This window comes from Phaenicophaeus curvirostris, chromosome 3 (genome assembly GCF_032191515.1).
Source record: "Phaenicophaeus curvirostris isolate KB17595 chromosome 3, BPBGC_Pcur_1.0, whole genome shotgun sequence".
NCBI classification, from domain to species: Eukaryota; Metazoa; Chordata; class Aves; order Cuculiformes; family Cuculidae; genus Phaenicophaeus; species Phaenicophaeus curvirostris.
Window position 1 is genome coordinate 26,604,691 of NC_091394.1, and position 23,337 is coordinate 26,628,027.

A 23,337-nucleotide genomic window follows, 5' to 3' on the forward strand; every position below is an offset into this window, starting at 1 on the left:
TCTAAAGCATTTTCGTTGTGTAATGGCTTACTTTATTGCATTCATTGTTGTATCTGGATCTTGTGCTATAACCTGCCCAATAATGCTTCCTTCTTTGGCATCCTCATCTACCTCTATTAAATACCAGGGTCTGCTGAACACTGGAGGTTCGTCTATGTCTTCCACAGAAATTTTGACCAAAGCTGTGTCTTTGAATGGCCCCAGCTGAAGAAAACGAGGATCGGGATGAATGTTGATTGCTTCCACTCTTAAGGTGTATAACATTTTGTTTTCAAAATCCAGACGCTGGGGAGCAAATAATAATAGTAAAGAAACTTGAGTCACTTTACAAGAAATGTGGGTCAGTTCTATAATGATAAATTAGAAGTGTAGGCATTTTTAGGAGCAAAAGTTCTTAAAAGTAATGCATGTTGAAGAAGGAGTATACTAGGGCTTGTTGTAGGTATAAGAAAAATAGAAAGTATTATAGGGCAGCAAGACAATTATGATCCCTCTGTCTACTACTTGTTTAGATTCCTGGAAAACCCAGAAGAGCCAATCTACAGAAAAAGAGAGAAAGAAACAAGGAAGATGGAATCAGTCCACAAGTTGGAATTGTTGAGGGTCTTATTTGTCTCATCTCATGTGTAGGAATGAGAACAATTATCCCAGCTCTTAAACACTCTCTGTCCTATTCTTTTTTTTAGCCTTACTCCTCCTCCTTTTGCATCTGCCCTTGCTTATTTTGTATGAGAGTCAACACAGACCTGTCCCTGGCCTGAATTTTCCAGAGAGAAAAGAAAAACTATGAAGTCTGATTTCCAATTTTTGTAACATTTATGTAATGCATATACATATATGTATTCATATGTACACATATACATGCACATACACATACAGAAATATACATGTTGAGGCTCTGGAGCGAGTCCAGAGAAGAGCAACAAAGCTGGTGAAGGGGCTGGAGAAAAAGTCTTATGAGGAGCGGCTGAGAGAGCTGGGGTTGTTTAGCCTGGAGAAGAGGAGGCTGAGGGGAGACCTCATTGCTCTCTACAACTACCTGAAAGGAGGTTGTAGAGAGGAGGGTGCTGGCCTCTTCTCCCAAGTGACAGGGGACAGGACAAGTGGGAATGGCCTCAAGCTCCACCAGGGGAGGTTTAGGCTAGACGTTAGGAAAAAATTCTTTACAGAAAGGGTCATTGGGCACTGGGACAGGCTGCCCAGGGAGGTGGTTGAGTCACCTTCCCTGGAGGTGTTTAAAGGATGGGTGGATGAAGTGCTGAGGGGCATGGTTTAGTGTTTGATAGGAATGGTTGTACTCGATGATCCAGTGGGTCCTTCCCAGCCTAGTGATTCTATGATTCTATGTTCCCTAATACAGGTGTGTAGATCTATTTTTATGTATATATAAATTAATTGTTACTGATGTGTTCAGTAAGAATAGAACTGAAAGTAATGTTCAGACTTTAACAGCATAAACACTAAAAGGCAACCAATAAATCTATCAGAGATGGTATTTTGAATTAAGTTTCTGTCCATAACTTTGTTCTTTGGACTTCAGTTGAAGGAATACATAAAACCTTCGGTTTTCCCTAGATTAGTCCTAAATGAAGACAAGTTTTATGTACTCAAGATACCTAATTTTCGGACAGATTTAGAGTGGGACAGTTTAGCCTTGGAGGTGTTCATCAAACTTCAGGTAAGCCTCCCACCATTGTGAGCCATACTGCAGCATTCCACTGACAAACCCTACTGTGAACTGAACCCCTCCAGGTTTTCACAGCCCTAATTCAAAAGTGTGTGTGAGAGAGTATATGTATTGAACAGACAGCAGACACTGAAATATTGCTTTATGTGAAGTGACATGCCAGTAAATTTCCCTCGAGACTTGAACATAACAGGTATCTGCTGAAGAAAGAGAAGAACAAAACTAATCCAACAACTCCTTGGCAGCCTGACCCCTTGTGAGATCTACCCTCCCTTCCCTGAAAAAAAGAAAAATAACCATAACACCTGGAGAGCTAAGTACATATAAAAGAGAGGGAGAAAAAATAAACCTTTTTGACAGTTATAATCCCTTCCTGTGTGTCCTTGTCAGTGATGATATCAAACATGTCTGATCCATCCCCATTGGAGATGCTGTACTCAATCTCTGCATTTTCCCCCACGTCAGGGTCATTGGCCTTAATTCTACCAAGAGGAGTCCCAGGTGGTGCAGACTCAGGGGAGCTGAACTGGTAGGTGCCTGGAAGAGCAAAATCAAACATTTATTATTTTGAGAAATTGTGTCCTTCTGAGCAATAAACATCTTCAATTTCACCTGGATTTTTAAAGTAACTTGAAGTTTGAAGAAGTATAAGAAAAAATGCTCTTAGTCATCATGCTAAACTTTAAAATCAGGTTTGGAACTGATTGATAAACTGTCACAGAAATTTCAAGTGATTTTTCAAAGCCATTTAGTATTGTGCTTTTAATGTCTTTCAAAAAAAAATTTATTGTGCAGCTATAAGGAAGAGAGAAACTCAATAACAAGGCACCAGTTCTAACCTTGATTAATTACATATATGTGTATATATATATTTTTTCTCTCAGTTTTCTAGAAATGATATATTTAGAAATAGTAGGGGATTTTCTTTTGTTTTCTTAAGGCACAAGACTGTAGAAAACTGTGTATTTTCAAGAGAACTTAAAGTAGAATACACCTTTTTTTATTACTCTTTTGAAAAATATATTCAAGATTTGTAGGTATTCTGTGTGGAAGTAATTTATTCATCTGTTATTGGTAATACATACTAAAGAGTCATGGTAAAGAGCATTTGGATACATGTTCACATTAATTGCTATAGTTAATTAAAATGCAGATACATTCAGACTTTCTTTAATTTACTCTGCACATATTTTTTGTGCTCTTTCAATTTTTGGTTTCACTTAATGTTTTTATAATCAGAGTTTGCTAGAAAGAATTCTGATTATACAGACATTTTAATCCTGTCTATGTGTACGAAAAGTCAATTTATATGTATTTTCTGATAGCATTTGAAATAAAAATCTAATTATAAAGACATATTACTGCAGAAAAAGTATTAATCAGATGCTTTTCTTGACCAGTCAGAACTAGACAATGAAGACTTTTCATCACTATCAAAACACAACTGTTTTTAAATCAGTATTTGATGTTATTTGGTACCAAGCAAATATGTAAAAAAATAATCTGCTATATTTGACATTTTTGATATTCCAGAATCTGACATCTCTTTTGCTCTGGTTTCTCATGTAAATGAATATTAATTTACTAAGAGAAGTAGTAGAAATGGAAAAATACCTTAAGAGTTTGGACTTGACAAACTTAGCACTTGAGAAAATGTACAATCCTTATTTGAATAGCTCAGCAAGAAACTGTAAATTTTATTAAATTGTAATACAATATGGCTAAGTATCATTCTTACAACTAGCCTACTTCATATATTTACACGTCCTCTGCTTTCTTTTAAGAGACTCAAAAGATCCTGAAGCATCCTTTTAGGTACAAGGACTATACCAAATGTCTAAGTGCTGAATGAGTTTCTATCCACAATTACACACACTAAGTAAAAAGGAGTGTCACTGCAAACATCTCCTATTTATATAGATGTGTGACAAAATGGAAGGTAATGCTTGACGCTAAATTGTGTTTCCTCTTACAAATTCAAGACCGTATACGTAAACTCTGCAGCAGAGCGTGTCACTGCAATCCATAGAGGCTAAAATGCATGCTATTGTCTTAAATTAGCCTGAAAATGGGATGAAAGTTAGGATTCCTGCCAGCTAACCGTAAGTTTGAAGGTTTGCTTAAATTCAAGGGTTTGGTAGGTGAGCCAGAAATACTGTATGAACAGATTTAATAGTGCTACTTATGACTTTTTCCAGAATAAATTACTCCCTTGAGTGTTTTGCACCTGAAAGCATTCCTTATTTTTGTGATGCTGTGTGAGTACTATGCATTTTTGGCATGCAAGCTGGCTAATTTGGTTTAGAGTACCATTAGCACAGATTAAAAATGTGTAAGATTTTCATTATGATACTGTTTAAATTCAGGTTAGGCTGACTTTTAACTGTCCAGGATTCCTGTCAGGAAACAAAAGAAAACAGAAAATCTGTTTCTTCTTAACATGGTCTGCACAACCACTACTTTACAGTGCATTCTACCATTTTCCTTTCTTCTGTCCCTCTAAGAAATCAATCTTTAGTTCTTCAACACCTAGATATTAACTCCCGTGGCTTCCATTTATAATTCACCCTTTGCTTTGGTCCACACTTTCACTTATTGTTTGCTCGTGTAAGAGAAAATGCAAGATAATTGTTTTGGGAAGGAGCAGACTTCCAGGACTAGATAGCTCTTTGAAGCTGAACATATGCCCCTCTTCATAACTATCTGAGAAGAAATAAAACCCCCTAGATGTTTCTCTGTGTTTGATTTCCTAGGAAGTATTGAAAACCACCTTGCTGAGGAGAAAGAAAATGAGAGGGAAAGGTCATCAGCCAACTAGATATTACACCATTTGAATAGATGTCTCAATAGATCTTCTATAGCCTATCCAATGTGTTTCAGTGATGTTCAAAGTAGAAGGCTACAGACAACATTGTATGAGGCATCAAATTGTGTAAATTTCTCTATAATTAAGTACCAAGCTGAAAGCTTACTGAAGTAATCAAAAGAACTTTCACAGATTTCAGGCTTCAGCTAATCTTGAAAAAAGAGCATCATAATGAACAAAGGCTAAGGAGACTGAAAACCCTAAGTCATTTTGCAGTTCTATACATTCTTCATTCTTTATATTATTTATTTCTTTATATTTTATATTTTTATTCTTTATATTTAATTTAATCTGATTTAATTTAATTCAGCAACAATGTTTACAATGCAATATGCTACACCACTTTCTAATTTAGGTTCAAGAAGTCCTATTTGCCAAAATATTACTAGCTGTATCACGATACACATGTTGAAGCAGCATTCCCTGCTGAAGTCAAACAAGAAGGTTGGTTAAAAACTTATGTTTGAGTTTGCCATATGAAGCAATGATTCTCAGCAAGTAAACTCTAAGCATTAATTCAAATTATCTTTACTTTATGAGGATGGCAATATTTCCTCTCCTTTTTTAACAAGCAATCTGTTACCATAAATAGAGATTTTTAAAAAATCATATGTAATTTCATGAATCCTTTCTCCCACACTGTCAATTTTCTAATACTTAAAAAGCCTGTTCTAAGTTGACCTGTTAATACTATTCTAAGTATATTTATTGCCATGGTACTTAAGTGCTTTTCCAGTTTCTTCAGCTCTAGGAGAGCGTTTTCTAAATCAGCTCTGTTTGTTCAGTCCTTGGTGAATCTGTCAGGTCCCTAATCACTGCCAATGAGATATTAAAATTTTATAACGTGGGCATTTTTCCAGCAGATGCTGAACTGAGGCTGTAAATTTCTCCTGTCTGCAGTCTATCAAACAGTTATCTGACACTGTTTATAACAACTTGGGATTGGATTTAAACCAGTAGTCCAGGATAAAAGGATCTGTAGTATGCTGTGACGCTTTCTGTGTTGTTCAGCATTCTGCTGTTTGACATGTATTATTCTACTTTTTTTTAAAAAAAATAATTGTTTCACACTGGTCTAGATTATCATTCAACATCAACAATTAAATAATTCAAAATCAAGAATTGAACACAGATTGCAAGTACCTAAACTAGATGCTTAGACCTTCAGTAGAGCATACTACCCGACCAACTCTGCCTGTACGAGATGGTACATTATAAAATATGCTTACCTATTTGATTATCTAAACATATGGAACTACAATCGTCTCCAAAAACTGAACTCTAGATTTTGTAATCAAATTTATCTAAAGGCTTTCATGTACCTGCAGTTAGCCCTATTGTTACAGCTCACATTCCTATAAATAGTGTAGGAATGGGAAGTAACTTTATCATTCCAATAAATACTTTGCTACTAAAAAAAAAAAATGAAGCCAGAGATTCCCATTTGCCTTAGTAATGCTGCAACATAAACAGACACAGCGGTAGGCCAGTATTTATACTAAAAAAAAAAAAAAAAAGAAGAAATAAGATGATCCCAGATGGTGACAGTGATTTTAGAGTTCTTCGGAAAACAACAGAGCTATTAGATGCTCCATACTCTGGGGAAAACGAGGTGGATTGTTGTTGACATCAGTCAGTGTGATGTTCACGGTGGTTGTTCCCGATAGTCCTCCCATCTGGCCTCCCATGTCCTTTGCTTGGATGACCACTTGATACTGCTCCCTGTTTTCTCTGCTCATCTCTGGTAAAGCAGTCTTGATTATTCCTTGGAGAAGAGGGAAAAAGAGGAGACACAGAGGTGAAGGAGAAGCACTACCACCTTCTTTAACCTCATTGTTTTTAAATGGATTCATGCAAGATGTACAGTGCAGATGTAAATCCATAGCAATCAAGACAAGATATGCTGCGATAAGTCTTTCGAACTACAGCTGATTTAATGGCATTTTAAGAAATAAGAGAAATTGGTTGTGATGTGCTAAACCAATTTAATTTTTCTTTCAATGAAAAAAATGTATTTGTTGAGTTTATGAAATGTTTTCCACTACTAACCCAGCTTTTATTTTAATGCATTGTGTAATCTCCAGCACTGAAGACATTTTGAGATTACAGCACAAGGCTGAACTCTAACATGTCCTGGATTTATTCTTTTGTACAGTAATAGATCATAGATTTTAATGCCCAATGATGGCCACTGTAAGTCAAGTAGGAGAACGGCTGCTAAAGTAATTGGACAAGACTATAAAATTAGTGTTGGAAAACCTTTCTTGGGTTTCTGATCTCAAGAATTTTATAAATGTAATTGAACTGTCTCAGACTCTTGTACAGCACACAAATAGAGCAGGGACCTCAGGTAAGGAAAAAAAAAAATCCCATAACCTGAACAGAGATGTGACCTCAGTCCTCCTGGGATCCAGAGCCCATAAGATTTTTTCATTGAATTACACAGACAAGTTCCAGTTTTCTTTCAGAAAGCCAAGTAGAGCTCTTCTTTTTTTTTTAGAAGGGTGGTGGATTTGCCAAGCTGAAGTGATATGAGCTTTGTTTTGTGAAGTGTGAGAATTTAAATAGAGTGTCCTTTTTTGATTGGAGGACCCCTGCCTTTCCTTTCACAGAAGGCAGCTCTCATTACAAGCTTGGCTTGATAGGATTGCTGTCCTCATCTTTGAAAGAGAAAAAAGCAGAAAAAAGCAACCCTGGAAAACTGCTACTCCTAGAAACAGAGTGAAAAAAAGAAAAAAAACTTTGTATTCCATTTGTTATGGCATTTACATCCGATCTAGGATTACTGAGTTCTGATTACTGTACCTGGGCTTGTTAATAAATATAATGCTACAAAACAAATTGGATAAAGATGGAGGAAAATCCCAGAGCCAAAGATGAGAGCTGACATGTCCCCCAAGCCATTGGACTATATAACTGCCTGCTGCCATCAGTTAATTGTTGTGCGGTACTGGTCCTGTTTCTCCGTTCATACCTGGTAAATATGTTTTGAGTAGGGAATCGGAGAAAAGATAAAAAAGAGGGAGATAGGAAAAGGTGAAAAAAAAACCTAACTCTTTATTTCTAGGTAAAATTGATATATGCCCGTTTAAAACTGTAGTCATGTGGTTCTCATTATCCTTTTTGGTATAATGTCCTTGATGTATTTTTAAAAAGAATTTTTTTAAAAAGGAAATTAGCAATCAGCTGAATACACCCAGTGGATTAGGAATTTAAGGGATTCTGAGTACAACTGCACTTAACTTCTGGATACTTAAAGAAGAACTATTTTGATAACATGCCAGAGTAAGCTAATGCAGTGTCAAATTTTACATGTATTAGGATTAAATATCTGGAGGGAGGGTGAGTATTGTTGTTTGTTTCCTTTTGAGGCCAAATATTGGATTATAGATATCCAGAGTTCACACAAGTTTTTCTTATTTATGTTTGCGTCTCATCTGATTTCCTACATATGCAACAGTGAAAAGGGCTTCCATTCATGTTTTACAATTTAAAATACTTCTTGCTTCAATTCTAATAGCTGTTGGAATCAGAGTACAGTTTCAAAAAGCATATTGAGGTAAAAATTGTCAATGGTCAAGAATCTATCACAAAATTTTAGATAGAATTAATTTATCTTTAGTGATTATTATTTTTTAATACCTTATAGTCTGAAATTATCCAGGTTAGTTTTTTTCTTTTCTTAGAAATAAACAGATTAAATTTGATGTAGAATAAGCTTTAGTATCTTATTTGGACCCCTTACAGCATTCTACACCCTTTTTGTATTGTTGACTTTTGCAGTTAACAGTCATGTTCTAGAAGTCTTGTTAATACTAAGTAAAGCAATTCTTCTGCAACAATACTGTTTTCACACACACACAAAAAAAGGCATATGTATAATGTGAGTACAATTTCCATTTTGAAAAAGTTTATTAGCTTTATGTCAAGTCAGATTATATTGCATGACTGTTTCAATATTTAAATGCAAGTGAAAAGTTTCTTGATCCCTGCATCCTGTCTCAGTCATTGCAAAAACTAAGACTGAATTAATTGCTAACCTGTTTCTGGATCCACTGAGAAATATGGTTGTCCCTGAAGGATGCTGTACACCACTTTTGCACTGTTCCCATAGTTGGCATCATCAGCATCTGTGGCTGTCACTTGGATAACAGATGTACCTAAACAGGTACCAAACAACAAATCAGCAGATTTAAAGAAGGCAACTACTTACTGCAAACCATAGAATCATAGAATCAGAAAGGCAAAAATCCAGCTAGAACTCAATCAGGCAACTATTGCAAGACATAACAAAAAATGTTTTTACAAATACTTTAAGAACAAAAATAGAACCAAAGAGGATGTCCATCCTTTATTGGATGCAGAGGGGAAGAATTGCCATAAAAGATGAGGAAAAGGCTGAGGTACTTAATGCCTTCTTTGTCTCAGTCTTAATTATATGGACCAGTTATCCCAGGGTATTCAGCCCCCTGAACTGGAGGACAGGGACAAAGAGCAGAATAAACCCCTCATAATCCGGGAGAAAGTGGTTAATGACTTGTTATGCTGCCTGGACACTCATAAGTGTACAAGGCTGGATGAGATCCTCCTGCCCTTGAGAGTACTGAGGGAACTTTTCTTTATAAGCCGTTTTCAAGATGCCAGGATACATTTTGCTAAGACAATCAGGAGCTGACAAAAATCTGGATAACTGCAGGCAGTCCAATATCCAGAAGTGTAAGGGTCCTTAACTCCTTGCCAAGGGCAGAAGGCTACTAAGAAGCTCCTTATACTATTTTGGCTAGGTATTATTTATGTATTTCTGTCTCTGTTTATGTATTTTATGTCTCCTAAGCACTGTCCATTTAAATTATATCATTCCTTATTCTTTTTTCTTTCTTCACCCTCAACTTCTCTAGACTGAAGTTTATCCAGATAACTCATAGTCATGTATCTGTCGTGACGGTAAATCTAGAAGATACTAGTTTACCTGTGATCAATGGAATTAACTGACTCATTTCTAATGTCATTTTTCAGTGTATATGAGAGATTGGGGAAAGTAGTAATCCAGAGTTATCAAAACAGATTTATGAGAGCACATGTTGTTATTAGGTCCTGTTGGATGCATCTGCTTTTTCATAGTATGTAACACATCTTTATGCATAATAATTTTACCTACATGATAGTGTATTTTCCCATTGTTTCAGGTTATCTGAACAGAATTACAAGAAAGGGGGAATACTTCATTCCCTGCAACAAACCAGCAGAACAAAACTGTAAAATGCTTTGTCACAATTCATCAAACTCTGAAAAGGATTTTTGCCAACAGCAATCTAGATTATTTTTTGGCTGGTTAAACAGTCAGAGGTCATCTGTGTGCCAAGCTAAGATAAAGATAACCCTGAAGAAGTGAATATTTAAGGACAATTTTATCATAAAGAATGTCCAACAGAACTGCTCATCTGGACAAAAAATGAAGACGTCTTTTGAGAAAAGTTCCATGAGTCCTGTCTGCTTTCAAAAAAGCAGGTAAGTTAATGTGTCCATTCCATCCTTCCCTCAAAAAAACCCAACCTATCTTAATCAGGAAAACTTACTGCTGTGGTCTCCTGATCTAGACATTGTCTTGGGACTAACACAAAATTTTGAGTATGATCATAACAACTGAAGGCACATTAACTTTCTTCTCTTATTTTACTGTTTGCATGAAAAAAAAGAATGCTGAAGCCTGTTCTGAGAATGATTGTTTTCTTTTCTTTTTTTTTTTTTCCTTTTCTTTTAAGAAAGTTATTTCATAGCTCTGGGCAGTCTTTGGGAGATGTCTGTCTTTGTCTCATTGTAATGTATGTCTTTGTTTCCTGAAGCTCTAGTGCCATTATAATTATGCTTGCCAAGGAGAGTACTGAAGTTGTAACCCCAGGGAAACTTTGGAGGTAACTACCAGATAATTCAAATGGTTCTTACATAGATTTAAATCTCATCATAGTCTGCAAATCTTGATATTTTCTTTTATTTGTCCAGTTCCGCAGAGTAGTGAAAATGTATTGTCTTGACAGCTGCTTCTTCTTAGTAAACTAATGGAATAATTGTGGAAAAGGATTAAAGAAATTATAGCCTTAAAAAAATTGTCAGCATGCAGTTCACTCTCTTCTTTGCCAACAGTCTTCTATGTTGTAAAGAAGTATCCTCACAGACGATATACAATGCTTGTAGAGATTTTTTTTTTTAATAAGGAAAGAAACTTCTCTTAGATTTTCGTGTCCAAAATTACTCCAGGAAAGGCAGTGAAATACAGAAGCTCAGCACTAATTAAAAAGTAATTGGTAATGAGGCATAACTAGTTTGGATCTTTTTAATTAAAGACAACTAGGCCCTATCCTCACCTCAGCCTGAATGGTACCTGCATAATTTGGATGTGCTTATTATTTTTTTTATTTATAATCTAGATTACTTCACAAGCAGCCTGTGCCCACATATGTCAGCAAAAGTCAGCATGATTTAAAACACCAATCAGGCTGCTATGTTAGAAATTAGCAACTTTCTGAGATACATCCACAGCTGCCCAAATGGACAGGAATGAAGAAATTAAGTAGAGCCTGGGAAAAAATTGGGGGGGGGGGGGTAGGGTGGACAAGAGAAGGTGTTTTAGTTTTTGTCTTTGCTTATCACCATCCAACTTTATTTTTGATGGGCAATAAATTAAATTATTATCCCCAGTCAGGTCTGTTTTGCCTCTGATGATTACTCTTAAGTGGTCTCCTTGTCTTTATTTAGATATATGAGCTTTTCTGTTTTATTTTACTGTTGAGGAGGAGTAGTGAGATTGCAGCTAGGTGGGCCTCTGGCAGCCAGCCAAGTTCAAACATACCACACAAGCAAATTTTATGAAAGATGGTGGAGAAACTGCAAGAATGACTAAAATAGCAGCCTAAGAAGCAATAACGTCACTTTTCTACAAAACAAATTTAACTTCAACCCAATCCTAGGCAGCAAACCTTTCCCATCTAAGCATGGGAACTAAAATAGTTCTCAAGAGGTATGTCTTGTTTTCTTTTCCTTTCTTTCTTTTTTTCTTATTTGTTTTGTTTTATTTTGTTCAGTTTTGATGAATTGCTAATACTACTTTCACATAGCTTGCAGAATGCTTTGTTGACTTTGTCTCTCAAAGGTTCTGTCTATGTCTGCATGCATTGAGCAAGAAACAGTAGTTCAATTACAGTTGAATTTTCCAGGCTTTATAGGTGCTGTAGCATTGGCAGTAATGTTTTTTTTCTTTCCTTCTTTGCTTAGATATACATTTGAGTCTAGAAGCCTAAGCATTTTGACAACACAGCTGTTATGGATGGTGTCCTAACTTAAGGGTGGAGAAATGCTGGAGGAAAATTGTGAAGATAACCTGAAAAAAGAAATATATAGACTAAACCTGTGTAAAGAGTGTCTTTGGCGTGTGTATGTCTGTGTGCTTGTATACTGGTATGTGTAAGCAAGAATCACAGGATCTCAGAATCACAGAATTGTTGGGGCTGGAAGGGACCTTTGGAGATCCTCTAGTCCAACCCTCCTGCTAGGAGGTTGACCTACAGCAGGGTTCATAGAAGCATGTGCAGGTGGATTTTTAATATCTCCAGAGTAGGAATATAGAGTCTAAAAAAGAAAACATGATTTTCTTTTATAATAATGAGAGGGCATCACTCCATATCTAGAACAGTATAACTCAGTGTTAGACATTAAGTCCCACAGACACAAATTTCCAGAACTCATGGAGTGAGACAAAAATTTGAAAAACATTTGAAATTAGGGTCCTTTTATGTAATATTTTTAAATGCCCTCTATTTTTTTTATGGTATTCAGACTTTCAAAGTGTCCCTCTGGTATAATTAGGTCTCCTAGCACTCCTACCACAGTGCATGGCAAAGCTGAAGTAAGTAGTCTGTAGAAGACTGGTGTAGTCCAGAAAGGGTCTTCCGCTAGATGAAACAGGAATATATTTTGCTCCCTTTTCATATAAAGTTATAGTCTCCAGCATGCAGCTCTTGTTCCTACTTGGCTTCTTTGGTTGACACAAATTAAAACAGCTTCTGCCAGACAGAAGAACATAACCGGTCTATTTGAAAATGCTATTTTCACGGATAGCTTTTTCTGTAACCTTCATTTTAAACAAAGGTCTCCATCTCAGGTGAAGAAAATGAACAGACTACATTGTTAGCATAGCGTGTTTCAATATTCCACCATGAAAAAAATGGCAATGATTTAAATATCATTCAGAATCATAACATTTCTTTTCCTAAGAATATTCTGTGGCTTAAAAATTTTGAGTTTGATTCTGACATTACTTATAAAAGTAGGATTTTGGATCAATACCAGCTTTTGATTTTAAGAAAAAATAAGACGTTTGATTTAGACTGTGACTTTCTAATGTAAAGTTTCCAAAAAGTAAGTTGGAAATAAAAAAAAATCTGAAAATGCTAAACCAGGATGCCTTTTACATTACTAGACAGCTTCCTTTGTATTTTTTCTCAACTCAACTTCTGTGAAACTTCTGGCACTTATTGAAAAGTGTGTGTGTGTGTGTGTTGAAGAGAGAGCTCCACTCAAAGCAGAAAGGCTGCTTCATTTTCAGAAATAGAAGACCATCTGGGGCAAGTGGAGATGCAGGAAGGACTTTGTCTCCCTAAAGGAGAAGCTCTTGTGCTTGCTTCCTGTTTTCAAGCACAATGACAATCTGCTGTTCATCAAGTTTATTCCTGGAGGGAAGATTTTAGAAGTTGATTAGTTTTACAAGATGAAAAGTTTTGGGAGAGCTCAGGAAAACTTCTGGAGGCAAAATTAAGAATCTTGTTTGGCTAAAAGCCTAATGAAGGGAAGTAGACAGATAGTGTGGACAGATAGTTTGGTCAGATAGCAAGTCTCCAAGGATTCCTTTCATGTGGACATAAAATGGAGATGCCCCTGCTGAAGACATGAGTTAAATTTTACATGAGTTGTGGAAATACTGAGAGATGTTAAACCACTTTCGGTTTTGAGAGCAGTTTGTTCTCTCTGGATGGGACTTTGTGCTTATGTAATGAACTTGGTGCAGTCATATGGCACAACCCAAGCCTAAAAAGTTTAGTGAAATATAGAATTCACCACCAAGGATGTTATTACCACATCAATTGGATTACATCAGTTTAGACTGCTTGCTGTACAAAGGCCAGGGCTAAATATATTGAGATACAACTCATGTTTTGACTGGTAGACAATTCTACTTAGAAAGCTGAAGGAATAGGGAACTGCAAAGTGAACTTTGCTCTTTTGTACATGACCACAATTTAGCATATATTTCACTAGACTGCTTTTCCTTTGATCCAGAAAAGGCCAGTAGGTTGACAGTATGAAAGGTTTGTAAAAGCAAAGGAAAATGAAGAATAAAAACAGAATAGAAGAAGTGTCAACAAGTAAACAGATGAATGATCCAAGAAAAGCAAAAAAAAAAAAAAAGAACAAATAAGGAACCTAAGGATCTAGACTCGATTAAGCAATAACATGACACTGAAATATTAAAAGGAATTCAAAATTTAGTTCAGCCATACATATGAGCAGAAATGTATAAAAAAGAATAAAAGAGAGGAAGCAATAGGTGGCATAAAACAGGAGATGCAATATTTCATAACTTACATTTTACCAAATGCACTATTTTTAATAGTCCACCATACAGGTATGGGGTGAAACCTAATTCACCTAATTTGTCTCTTGTTTTTGTGTATATAGTCTCACATAATGGCTGATTGAGAAGTTAGTTGGTGTGCTAGCTCCTGTAGATGGGTACTGTACCTTTGTTTTGGCTGCCACTGATCTCCCATCCAGGAATCACAAACTTTGCACCTCTGTGTTGTACATAAACAGTCCTTGCTAATGTGACTAAAAATAATTTATGACATATGCAAGAATACCAAGTTATTCTGTACAGTACAGCCTTGCTTCTTCCTTCAGAACTACTTTTTCATCTCCATGTCACTCCATACCAGTAAAAATGGATGGACTCACCACCAGTTCTGGAAATAAGAGTTGCTATTGTTATGCAGCTTTACTCTAGAAACAGTACTTTCTATTTTGGAAACATAATGGGGAAATAATTACCATAATTTCTTGTGTGTGTTGTGTTTTGATGTTTTGGGGTTTTGTTCAATGTTTTCTTTTCTATGAGAAAATGAAGTCACATTTTAGATTGTGTTATCAGAACTTGCATTAAAGGAGTATGTACTAATGATCATTTCAGCACATAGAAAGATGCAATGTAACCCAACTATTCTGTCTTTAGTCTGCCTGAAATGCTGGGTAGAGGCTTTTGCTAGTGAATACAATACACACACAATTGTAACATAATGTCCAAAATTCAACTGGAAAAAATGGCTAAAGCTGAACAAAGCTTCTAGCCTTTGCCCTCCTGCTGTTCAATACTTCAGCTTTCCTTAGGCAGTAATTGCAAAAGTGAAGTGCATCAGATGCCCTGCATGAGAATTTGAAAAGCATTATGGATGCAATAACAAGTGGGAAACAGTACAACAAATGAGAAGTATTTTGGAGTACTGGTGGGTGAACAACACTGTATATGTTTATTCATTAGGGAAGCTCTTTTTCCCCTTCTTACCATAAAAAATTCACTTCTGAAACAGCAATATTGATACCATCAAATGGCAGTGATAAGACAGATAAAAGTGTAGACAGACTTTTTCAGTTTTTAATGTTGACTGGCTTTTACCTTGCATTGTACTAAAGAGATACAGTATGAAGTGATCTGCCATCCGTAATGAATGAACTGCAGCTTAAAGATGTTTTTAATTTTGTTCAACATGCTAAGGATACCTAAATTTAGAAAACACACTCCTTTTAGGCAAAGCAAGTATCTGTAGTTTATGTTCCATAAGAAATAAAAAAAATTAAGAGTGAATCACAAAATTATTCTCAACATTTCTATTCAAAAGAATGATGAAACTCACCAGTGGCATGCTAAGCATATGGTGAGGTTGTTCCAACTAGAATTACTTGCTAATAAAGCCAATAAATTGAAGGAGAAACAAATAATGCCTAATATGACAGTTAATTATCTCAGTCACTCTTTCTGTGACCACTGTGCTTTTACAGAGTATGGGGAATAGGCCAGCTTTATGTATTGACAGCTGCCATCCCTGACAGGTCAGTCAGAGGAACTCCACCACTTACAAATCTTTGAAGGTTTATTTCCTTCCTAAAGATGGCAATCTTGATCCTTTGGCCCATCTTAATTTCTGGAATACTCCAAAAGAAAGAAAAAACTTTCAGCTACTTTTAGAATAAGCTTAGGAAGAACTTATCCCTGTTGATTATACTAAAGGAAGAAGTAGTTCCTAAAGGCTGTAACTTCACCTATTGATTAAAAATTTCAATTCGTAGCCAACAGTTCCAACCATATTTTTACTTCTATTTCTAATCTTTCATTTATAAAATCACAAAGTAATTATAGAGGTGTTATTTCTGCACCACCCTCAAGGCAACTTGTTCATGTAGTACAGCTTTCAGAAGCTTTCTGCTTTGCCATTTTCTTTTCTCCAAAGAAGTTACCTGGGATCCTCTATACAATATCTAAAATTTTCACATAAAAGAAAAAAAAAAAAAAGCCTGCTTAAAAGAAAGAGTTTTCAATAATTCCCAGGTTTTAGGACTAAACTTTTAGTTTCTGATGTACATGCCTCTACATTTCTGTATTTTACAATGCAACACAGATAGTTTTATGATTATGGGGGTTTATGGAACAAGTTAGCTTTCCATACCTGCTTTTCATTTGCTCTTTTTTTATAAGTTTGGCTCAAACACAACACTTTTTAGTTTTTGGAGAGGCTCTTTACTATGGATTCCAATCTATGACTGAGAGCTAGAACCTTACTCTCATTTCAATGTTCAGAATTTTGAATAAAATAAATAGAAATCCTTACAGAATTTCTACCTTTTAGCTCTGCAAACAGGTGCAATTTGAAACTATATGTGAACCTTTATTACAAATATGAAAATGTAGTATATTGTTATTAAGAAACAAGTTGGCCTCATATTTATTTTATTTGGGGGCATTTTCATCATCTGTGAGGAAGCCTGTTTTGGTAGGAATAAAGTCTGCCTCTTTGAACATTAATATAGGTGTGGAAGAGTAATTTTCTATGAAAATGGAGTAAATGAAGATAATTTAGGTGAACTCAGATTTACATTGTGTGATTTGTGAAAGACTCTTCATTCTGTTGTGGTTAGATAGAGTGGATGCTGTATGTGGAAACGATGACAAAGACTTGTAATTTGGAAAAGAAATGGAGTCTAAAGTAGAGAAAATGAAAGAAATTCCAGGATTAGTTTAGTTATGTGGGTTTTTTTAAAAAGTAAATTAGTTACAAATACTATTTTTACACAAAAGCAAAATGCTTTTAAAGCTTGCATAGGTATATATAAGTAAATACAGATGTAAGTCTGTACACATCCCTGTGTGTGTATGTACATGTAGATAAAGCCCCTAGAATATTAAATAAGGTCATTCTAGGGACTTTAGAGTTATTATTCCTAGGCATCTCATTTACCTTTAAAAGTGTTTCAATGTCTCGAGTATAATATGTCAAGTAATTATGATGCAGAAGTGCTGTGCTGAAGATTGTTGAGTTTTTTACTATATTTGCAAATTGATTGCAAGTACATTGGCTATAGATTGTAAGATTATGGTCACAGTAAATGATGCACATCATGAGGATGATGTCATTTGGAAAGTTCTCATAGATTTGCAAATCTCTGGCTGAAAACAGACCTCTGGCTGAAAACAGATTCAAGGTATTGATTCCAAAGTGCTTGTTTAAGAAATATTCTTTAAAATGCCTGAGCTAATTTCCAAAGATATAGACATTGGGGTGTCTAGGTCTCAATGAAAATTAGTTGGACATATAAATAATTTTTCATCCTCGGTAGACACACATTCCAGATAGCCAAGATATCTTTTAAAATCTAAGTGATAACGTTCATAAGTATTAGACTTCTGGAACACGAAATATAGATCTTCATTTTTCTCTTCCTTTTCTTAATCACTTAACTGTGCTTAAGAGGTAGGTGTTATTTAAGTAGTGTTTTTTAATAACTCACACATTGTGACTTCATGAGAAAACAAACCTTTTGATTTTTTGTTTACATTTCCAATATACTGTGTACATAGCCTTATTTATCACAGGTTATTATTATTTTCCTTGGAGCAGAGTGAAGTATCTTATTGAACTGGCTTTCTGACAGGATGCTTTGATGAGAATTTGCAGTTTATTGGCAGCAACTCTGTTAAATGTAGGGTATTCACACACATATGCATATTTCAGTGGACAACTAGTCATGTTGGTTGGGTCGTTTTTTTATTTCTAAAATACCAGTTAGGTGTGAGCAATATGTTTTTTATATAGGAATATACAAACAACCTCCATAAGGAATAGAATTTATACTTGCACAGCTCTTAATCATGAATGATCTTAATATCGCAGTGTCATATATCTATGGGGCTTCAGGAAAAAGCTATTCTGGAAAGTCTTCGAAGCATCCAGTTAGATAGCAGATAATGAGGTAAATGTGAGCATCAGAATTGCTGTCATTGTGAAAACTTGTAGATGTGCATTTTACTAGATATTAAGAAAAATATGGTGATTGCCATGAGAAATGATGTAAGTTATATTGTTCCATGTACTTAGTAAAAGATGAGTATCTGGGAGAATAATACAGAGTAGTTTTCAAATAAACAGGAGTTAGATAAGATAGTCCAGGATAAGCATTTTCTTACCTTCATTTTCTTCACTCTGTGAAGTCTGTGTGTGACAGAAAATTTCCAAAATAGCTATATGATTGGCATGAAGGAAAAAATGTGACGTATAACAGAACTCAAGATGAATTGTTAACTAACTGAACAAAGGAAAACACACGTATAGTAACTGTCATTTCTATAATTCATCATCTATGTTACTAGAAATTTATTATCAATTCTCATATCTATTTTTATGATTTAATTGAAAGAAATGTCATGTTTTATTTCTATAACATATTTAAACATAGATAATTAATATGTATATGTATATGCATACATATATATATATGCATACATATATATGCATGGATACCTTTTAAGTGAGAAATTTACTTATTCAACAATACTATATACATTATGGGTAGATATTAACAATCCTTCCACCACAATAGAGAGCCATTTGATGGGTCTTTTAGGGACAAAAGTGAACTTTTGTGGGGGAGTAATTTTCCTGAGTTTGCTATTCTTAGGCTGGTGGTATGCTGCAGCTAAATAATTTATAATAGAAGTATTCCTAATTATTCAGATCCATATGAGATCATTTCTCAGGAACAATTTTAAAACATAAGGCTAGGGGTGGAGGGGGGGTAGCTCACAAAATGAGGTACATGGGATAAATAGATGTAGGAGTCTGGATCTTTTTTTTGTGACAGATGATTTGTTTGATGAGAAGGCCACCTTTTTGGAAGACTGAAATTTATGTCAAAACATCTTTATATACATTCTACATGTATGATACTTGGTTACTTTAATTTATTTTATCTTAGAAAAAAGGTTTTGTTTTATCTTGCACCCAAATATCCACTGTGTCTTATTTACACATTTTTGAGATATTTAGTAGCCATAGAGAAATCTGGTAAAAAAAACCCAAACAAAATGAACCACCCTGCCTTCTTGTATTACTTTCAAAATAAATGCATGCATGCATTACTTTAAAAAAATAAACTTGGCATTTTATATTCAGCTGTATTAAGTTAACAAGTAAAATATATATTCAGGCATTCAGAAAGCTGTCCTTGTTTTCAAAATGAACTGAAAATCTTCTCTGTTAGGAAGATTACACTAAGAAGGCATCCTAAATGTACTTTGATTTAACAGAATAAAAAAATGAAATAGTTCTTCTCCATATAATTTAAAAATTTCTTTTATGGCTACACGTAACCAATTCTCAAACAGATTTTACTTATATGAAGTTAATTACAATTCCTAATTTATTAATTGCAATTCCTGACTTATATCAAATTTTCCCAGACTACTACAGATCCAACATTCGAGAAATTCCAATTTCAAAAATCATTTAAATTAAGAAAATATTTTTTTTTCAGACACCTAAAACTACACAAGTGAGCTACACTGTGTCAGGAAAAAAACCTGTGCATTAGCATGATATAAATAGAGACATTAATGTTAGCACTTAAAGAGCAAGATATGTCCTTAGACAACAGACTACATCCTTCCCATTATTAGATTGCTTATTTTAATGTCTGCCATAGTTTAATTTTGATAAAGGATATAGCATGTGTATGCAACTATTTGACAAGTTTCTTCTGATAAAGCCACAAATGTTCCTAATATTAGTAATTATTTATTAGTCTCAACTATTCCTGTCTTTAATACTAGCTGTAACAATTGCTGCAGGCTTCAATTTGGTCACATAATTTGGTGAGAAGGGGCTCACCACACTTGCACTGCAGTCTGTCTTAGAAGAAGCAAAATTGTTGGGTGGCTGGTAGCTGCAACAGCTCATAAAGGAATAAATTAGATGCCTATAAACTGCCCTTATGCATTTACTGTGGCTCTGAAAACGGGTTGTACATGGCTGCGAATTGTAACACAAACACCCTGTATAAAGGGTGTTTGTTTGTATCAAGAGCTATATATACTGGCTGAAGCCATATGACTGTTCCTTAATATTTTTAGAATGTCAGTGATATTTTTACTTTTGGATGTGAAGCCATGAATGATGCAAGGACCTTGGTTTAACATCCTGTCTGAAGGTCTGCATCCCAAACAATGCAGAACGTATCCCATTGTATTGCACTGCAGTGTGAGCAAAAGTGCTGAACAAAAGAATTCAGTCCCATTATGCTTTTGTTCAGAGATTATAGTGGTACAGCTGAAAACTGATTGAAATAAAAGGGAGGAAAATGGATACATCAAACAATTTTTAGTGTAAGTATGACAGAGGCACTTTTAATGCTAATTTCAAGCTCTGCTCCACAAAGATTGACTTCTGTTGGGCTTTTTGTTTTGTTTTGTTTTATTTGAGTTTTTTTTCCTCTCACTATACACAGACATTGGGAAATAATAATTATTTTACAATAAAGTCACCAGGCAGACAGTATTGCACTGGATCAGAAACACCTAAGGGGAGTCACTTTCAATGCAATCCTGGCCTGAAAATTCCTCTTTGCAAGATGACTGTCACTCCAAGGGCTCTATGACATCTGTTGCTACAGTAGCTGAAGACGTTTTGACATATCTATGGAGTAGAGCTGTTCAAGTCTTCCAATAATTGATGGGAAATACAGATATATAAACTTCAATGAGTTTGTGGCCGCTTTAAAACATAGTCTCTACAGTTTAGGCCAACCATAATCTAAATAAGATTCCTTTGGTGTTCCAGCAGTTTTCTTTTTTTCAACTGGAAATACAAAGGCTTAAAGCACCTCCTCATGTTCTTCTGAAAGTTCTGCCTCATACCAAATAAAAATTGTTGTAAAGCATTCTACATACTTTCTTAATAAAAATGTACTGCAAGCCTATTGTAAATGAAAACGTGATGCATGTACCTAACAGAATGCATGTCCAAAACTGACAAAACCCCAAAATATCCCAAATTTCTGGGAAGATTAGATTTTTATTTTTAAGTGCTTAACAAGTTTCTTTTGCCCTTTTTACCTTGAAGGTTTGTTTTAAAAAAGTATTATGAGGCATTGAACTCTCATTTTATTTTATCATTATTTTGTTGAAAGGGATTTTTTAATTATAAAAATCTATATAAAATAATAGAACAATTAATTTTAAAAAAGCATCAAGATATTGCATTTAAAAGAGAGAAGCTAATACAGATTTTTACAGCTACAGATGGTTTGAAATTCTTTAGTTATAGTAGTAAATGCAAACAGAAATACAAGGAAGTGTTCTAGCTACAGGATTTCTACCCTTGTGCTTAGTTTGACTAAAAGAAATTTTAATTCTGTATTTTAACAGCAGAATGTAAAATATGAACTTGCTGATAAAATATTTTTTGAAATATATCTTTCTTGTAAAGCTAACTGAATAATTCATTTTAAAACAGAGTATATGTTAACAATTAGCATTCTGAAGTGTTACAAGTTAGCAAAGCAGTTTTCATAAGCTTGTAGGAAAATCAAGACAGTCATTCATGGCTTTTTTTTTATAAGTATCTGAAACCAGGAAAAATATGAAGAAGAGAAAATATAATTATTTCCTGTTGAAATATGAAAATGAAAACTGCCTCCATTTAGTCATTAGATTAATGCTTACTGACATAAGGAAATTCAAAAATTGAAAATGTGATTGTACTATATTTGTTTCAGTTTCTTTTTTTCTTTTTTTCCTTTTTTACTGTATGGCCTACTTTTTTTTTTGTAAGGGTTTCCTATACAAAATCCAAATAGTTCTTGAGAAATAAGTAGTTTTGATTATGAGATGCTCAAAATGTGATGTAACTAAATCTAAAAATCAGAGTGTAGTTTTACTTAAATCCAGTAGTAGTTGTGATAATTATAGATTCCCAACAGATACTGTAGAAACAGTGAACAACGCCAATGGACCTTCTAACGCAATCATTGTGTAATTGATGTTGCTGCATGTACTACTGCACTCACAGACAACAGCAAGGTAAGAAAATGGTAGTAATGATGCATATTGCCCCATGTGTTCTCCTGCAAATTAATCTCTCTTTTTCTGATTGTATTTGCAATAAAGATAATTTAATAGAAAAAATATAGTTTTAAATTTAACTATTTAAAATATGGCACTCTATATTAATACATTATACAAATCTTACCATGTAGAAATTATAAAAAGAACGGGGAAGTGCCTTTGGTTAGATCCATAAAACCTAGAAGGTGGTAGGTAAGCATGAGTCAGAAGGTACTGAACTCCACAGAACATCTCATTGTTAACATCCTTTTTAAAAATTTCTTAATTACTTTATTTATGTCCTGAGAAAAATGGTTTACACAATAACATATAGGGTTTGTTTTGATTATATTTTGTTTTCGGATGTTTTTAGCAATCATTTTTTACTTGGAAAAATACTTGGATCATAGCTTCTACTTGTGAAAACCTTGAAGATTAAATAGGTAGATTTTAAGTATGATCAGGTCTGTCCTTTTCCTTCTACATGAAGAGGAAATTAAATATATTTAAAGATATATGTATTTAGTTTCCTTGAATTTTCCTCTGACAGTATTTCTAAAACACAGCCAAACAGGTTATGCTGCAAATCCACCTGTTTTTCACTGTGACCAAGACTGTAGCGTACAGCTTTGACATTTCATCTGTTTAAAATGTTGAATGACTGTTGCTCCTGCACTTTCTAAATTATGTTTTTATTAAATTTTATGGGTCTCTTTAGCATCTTTTTCTCAATTTTTGTGACTATTTTTTATTGAATCAATTTACGTAGTCTGACATAAATCTCAGGATTCTTCCTGTCAACTCTAGCACTCTTTAAAACTGTAGCCACAGCAGTTATTAGCCTCCAGTTCTTCAGTATAGTAGCTGATTTTAAAGAGAAATTCCATGTCATTGAGTTTTAGAATCTGTCAAACTAATGTCCTCATTTAATGGTTTAAGTTAATATCACTGTGAGTATTCAGCACGATCACTTCTGTAAAAGCTATCTAAAATGACACTGCAGTCAGCTTACTTCAGTTCTTTTGATTGCTTCTAGTACTAACTTCTCTACACAGCATTTCAGGTATAACCGTAATTCTGTTGGAGGTA

The 23,337-nt window shown here is 34.6% G+C and overlaps 1 protein-coding gene across 1 annotated transcript in view; it reads right to left on the reverse strand.

Moving 5' to 3' along the window:
• The window catches only part of CDH9 (cadherin 9), a 102,610-nt gene that overhangs the window by 16,101 nt on the left and 63,172 nt on the right, over positions 1-23,337 (reverse strand). The window contains exons 4-7 of the mRNA XM_069853521.1: positions 8,594-8,713; positions 6,151-6,318; positions 2,037-2,224; positions 32-285 (exon numbers count right to left, since the gene is read on the reverse strand). Coding sequence (XP_069709622.1) covers positions 32-285; positions 2,037-2,224; positions 6,151-6,318; positions 8,594-8,713 — 730 coding nt within the window. The remainder of the gene's footprint in view (positions 1-31; positions 286-2,036; positions 2,225-6,150; positions 6,319-8,593; positions 8,714-23,337) is intronic.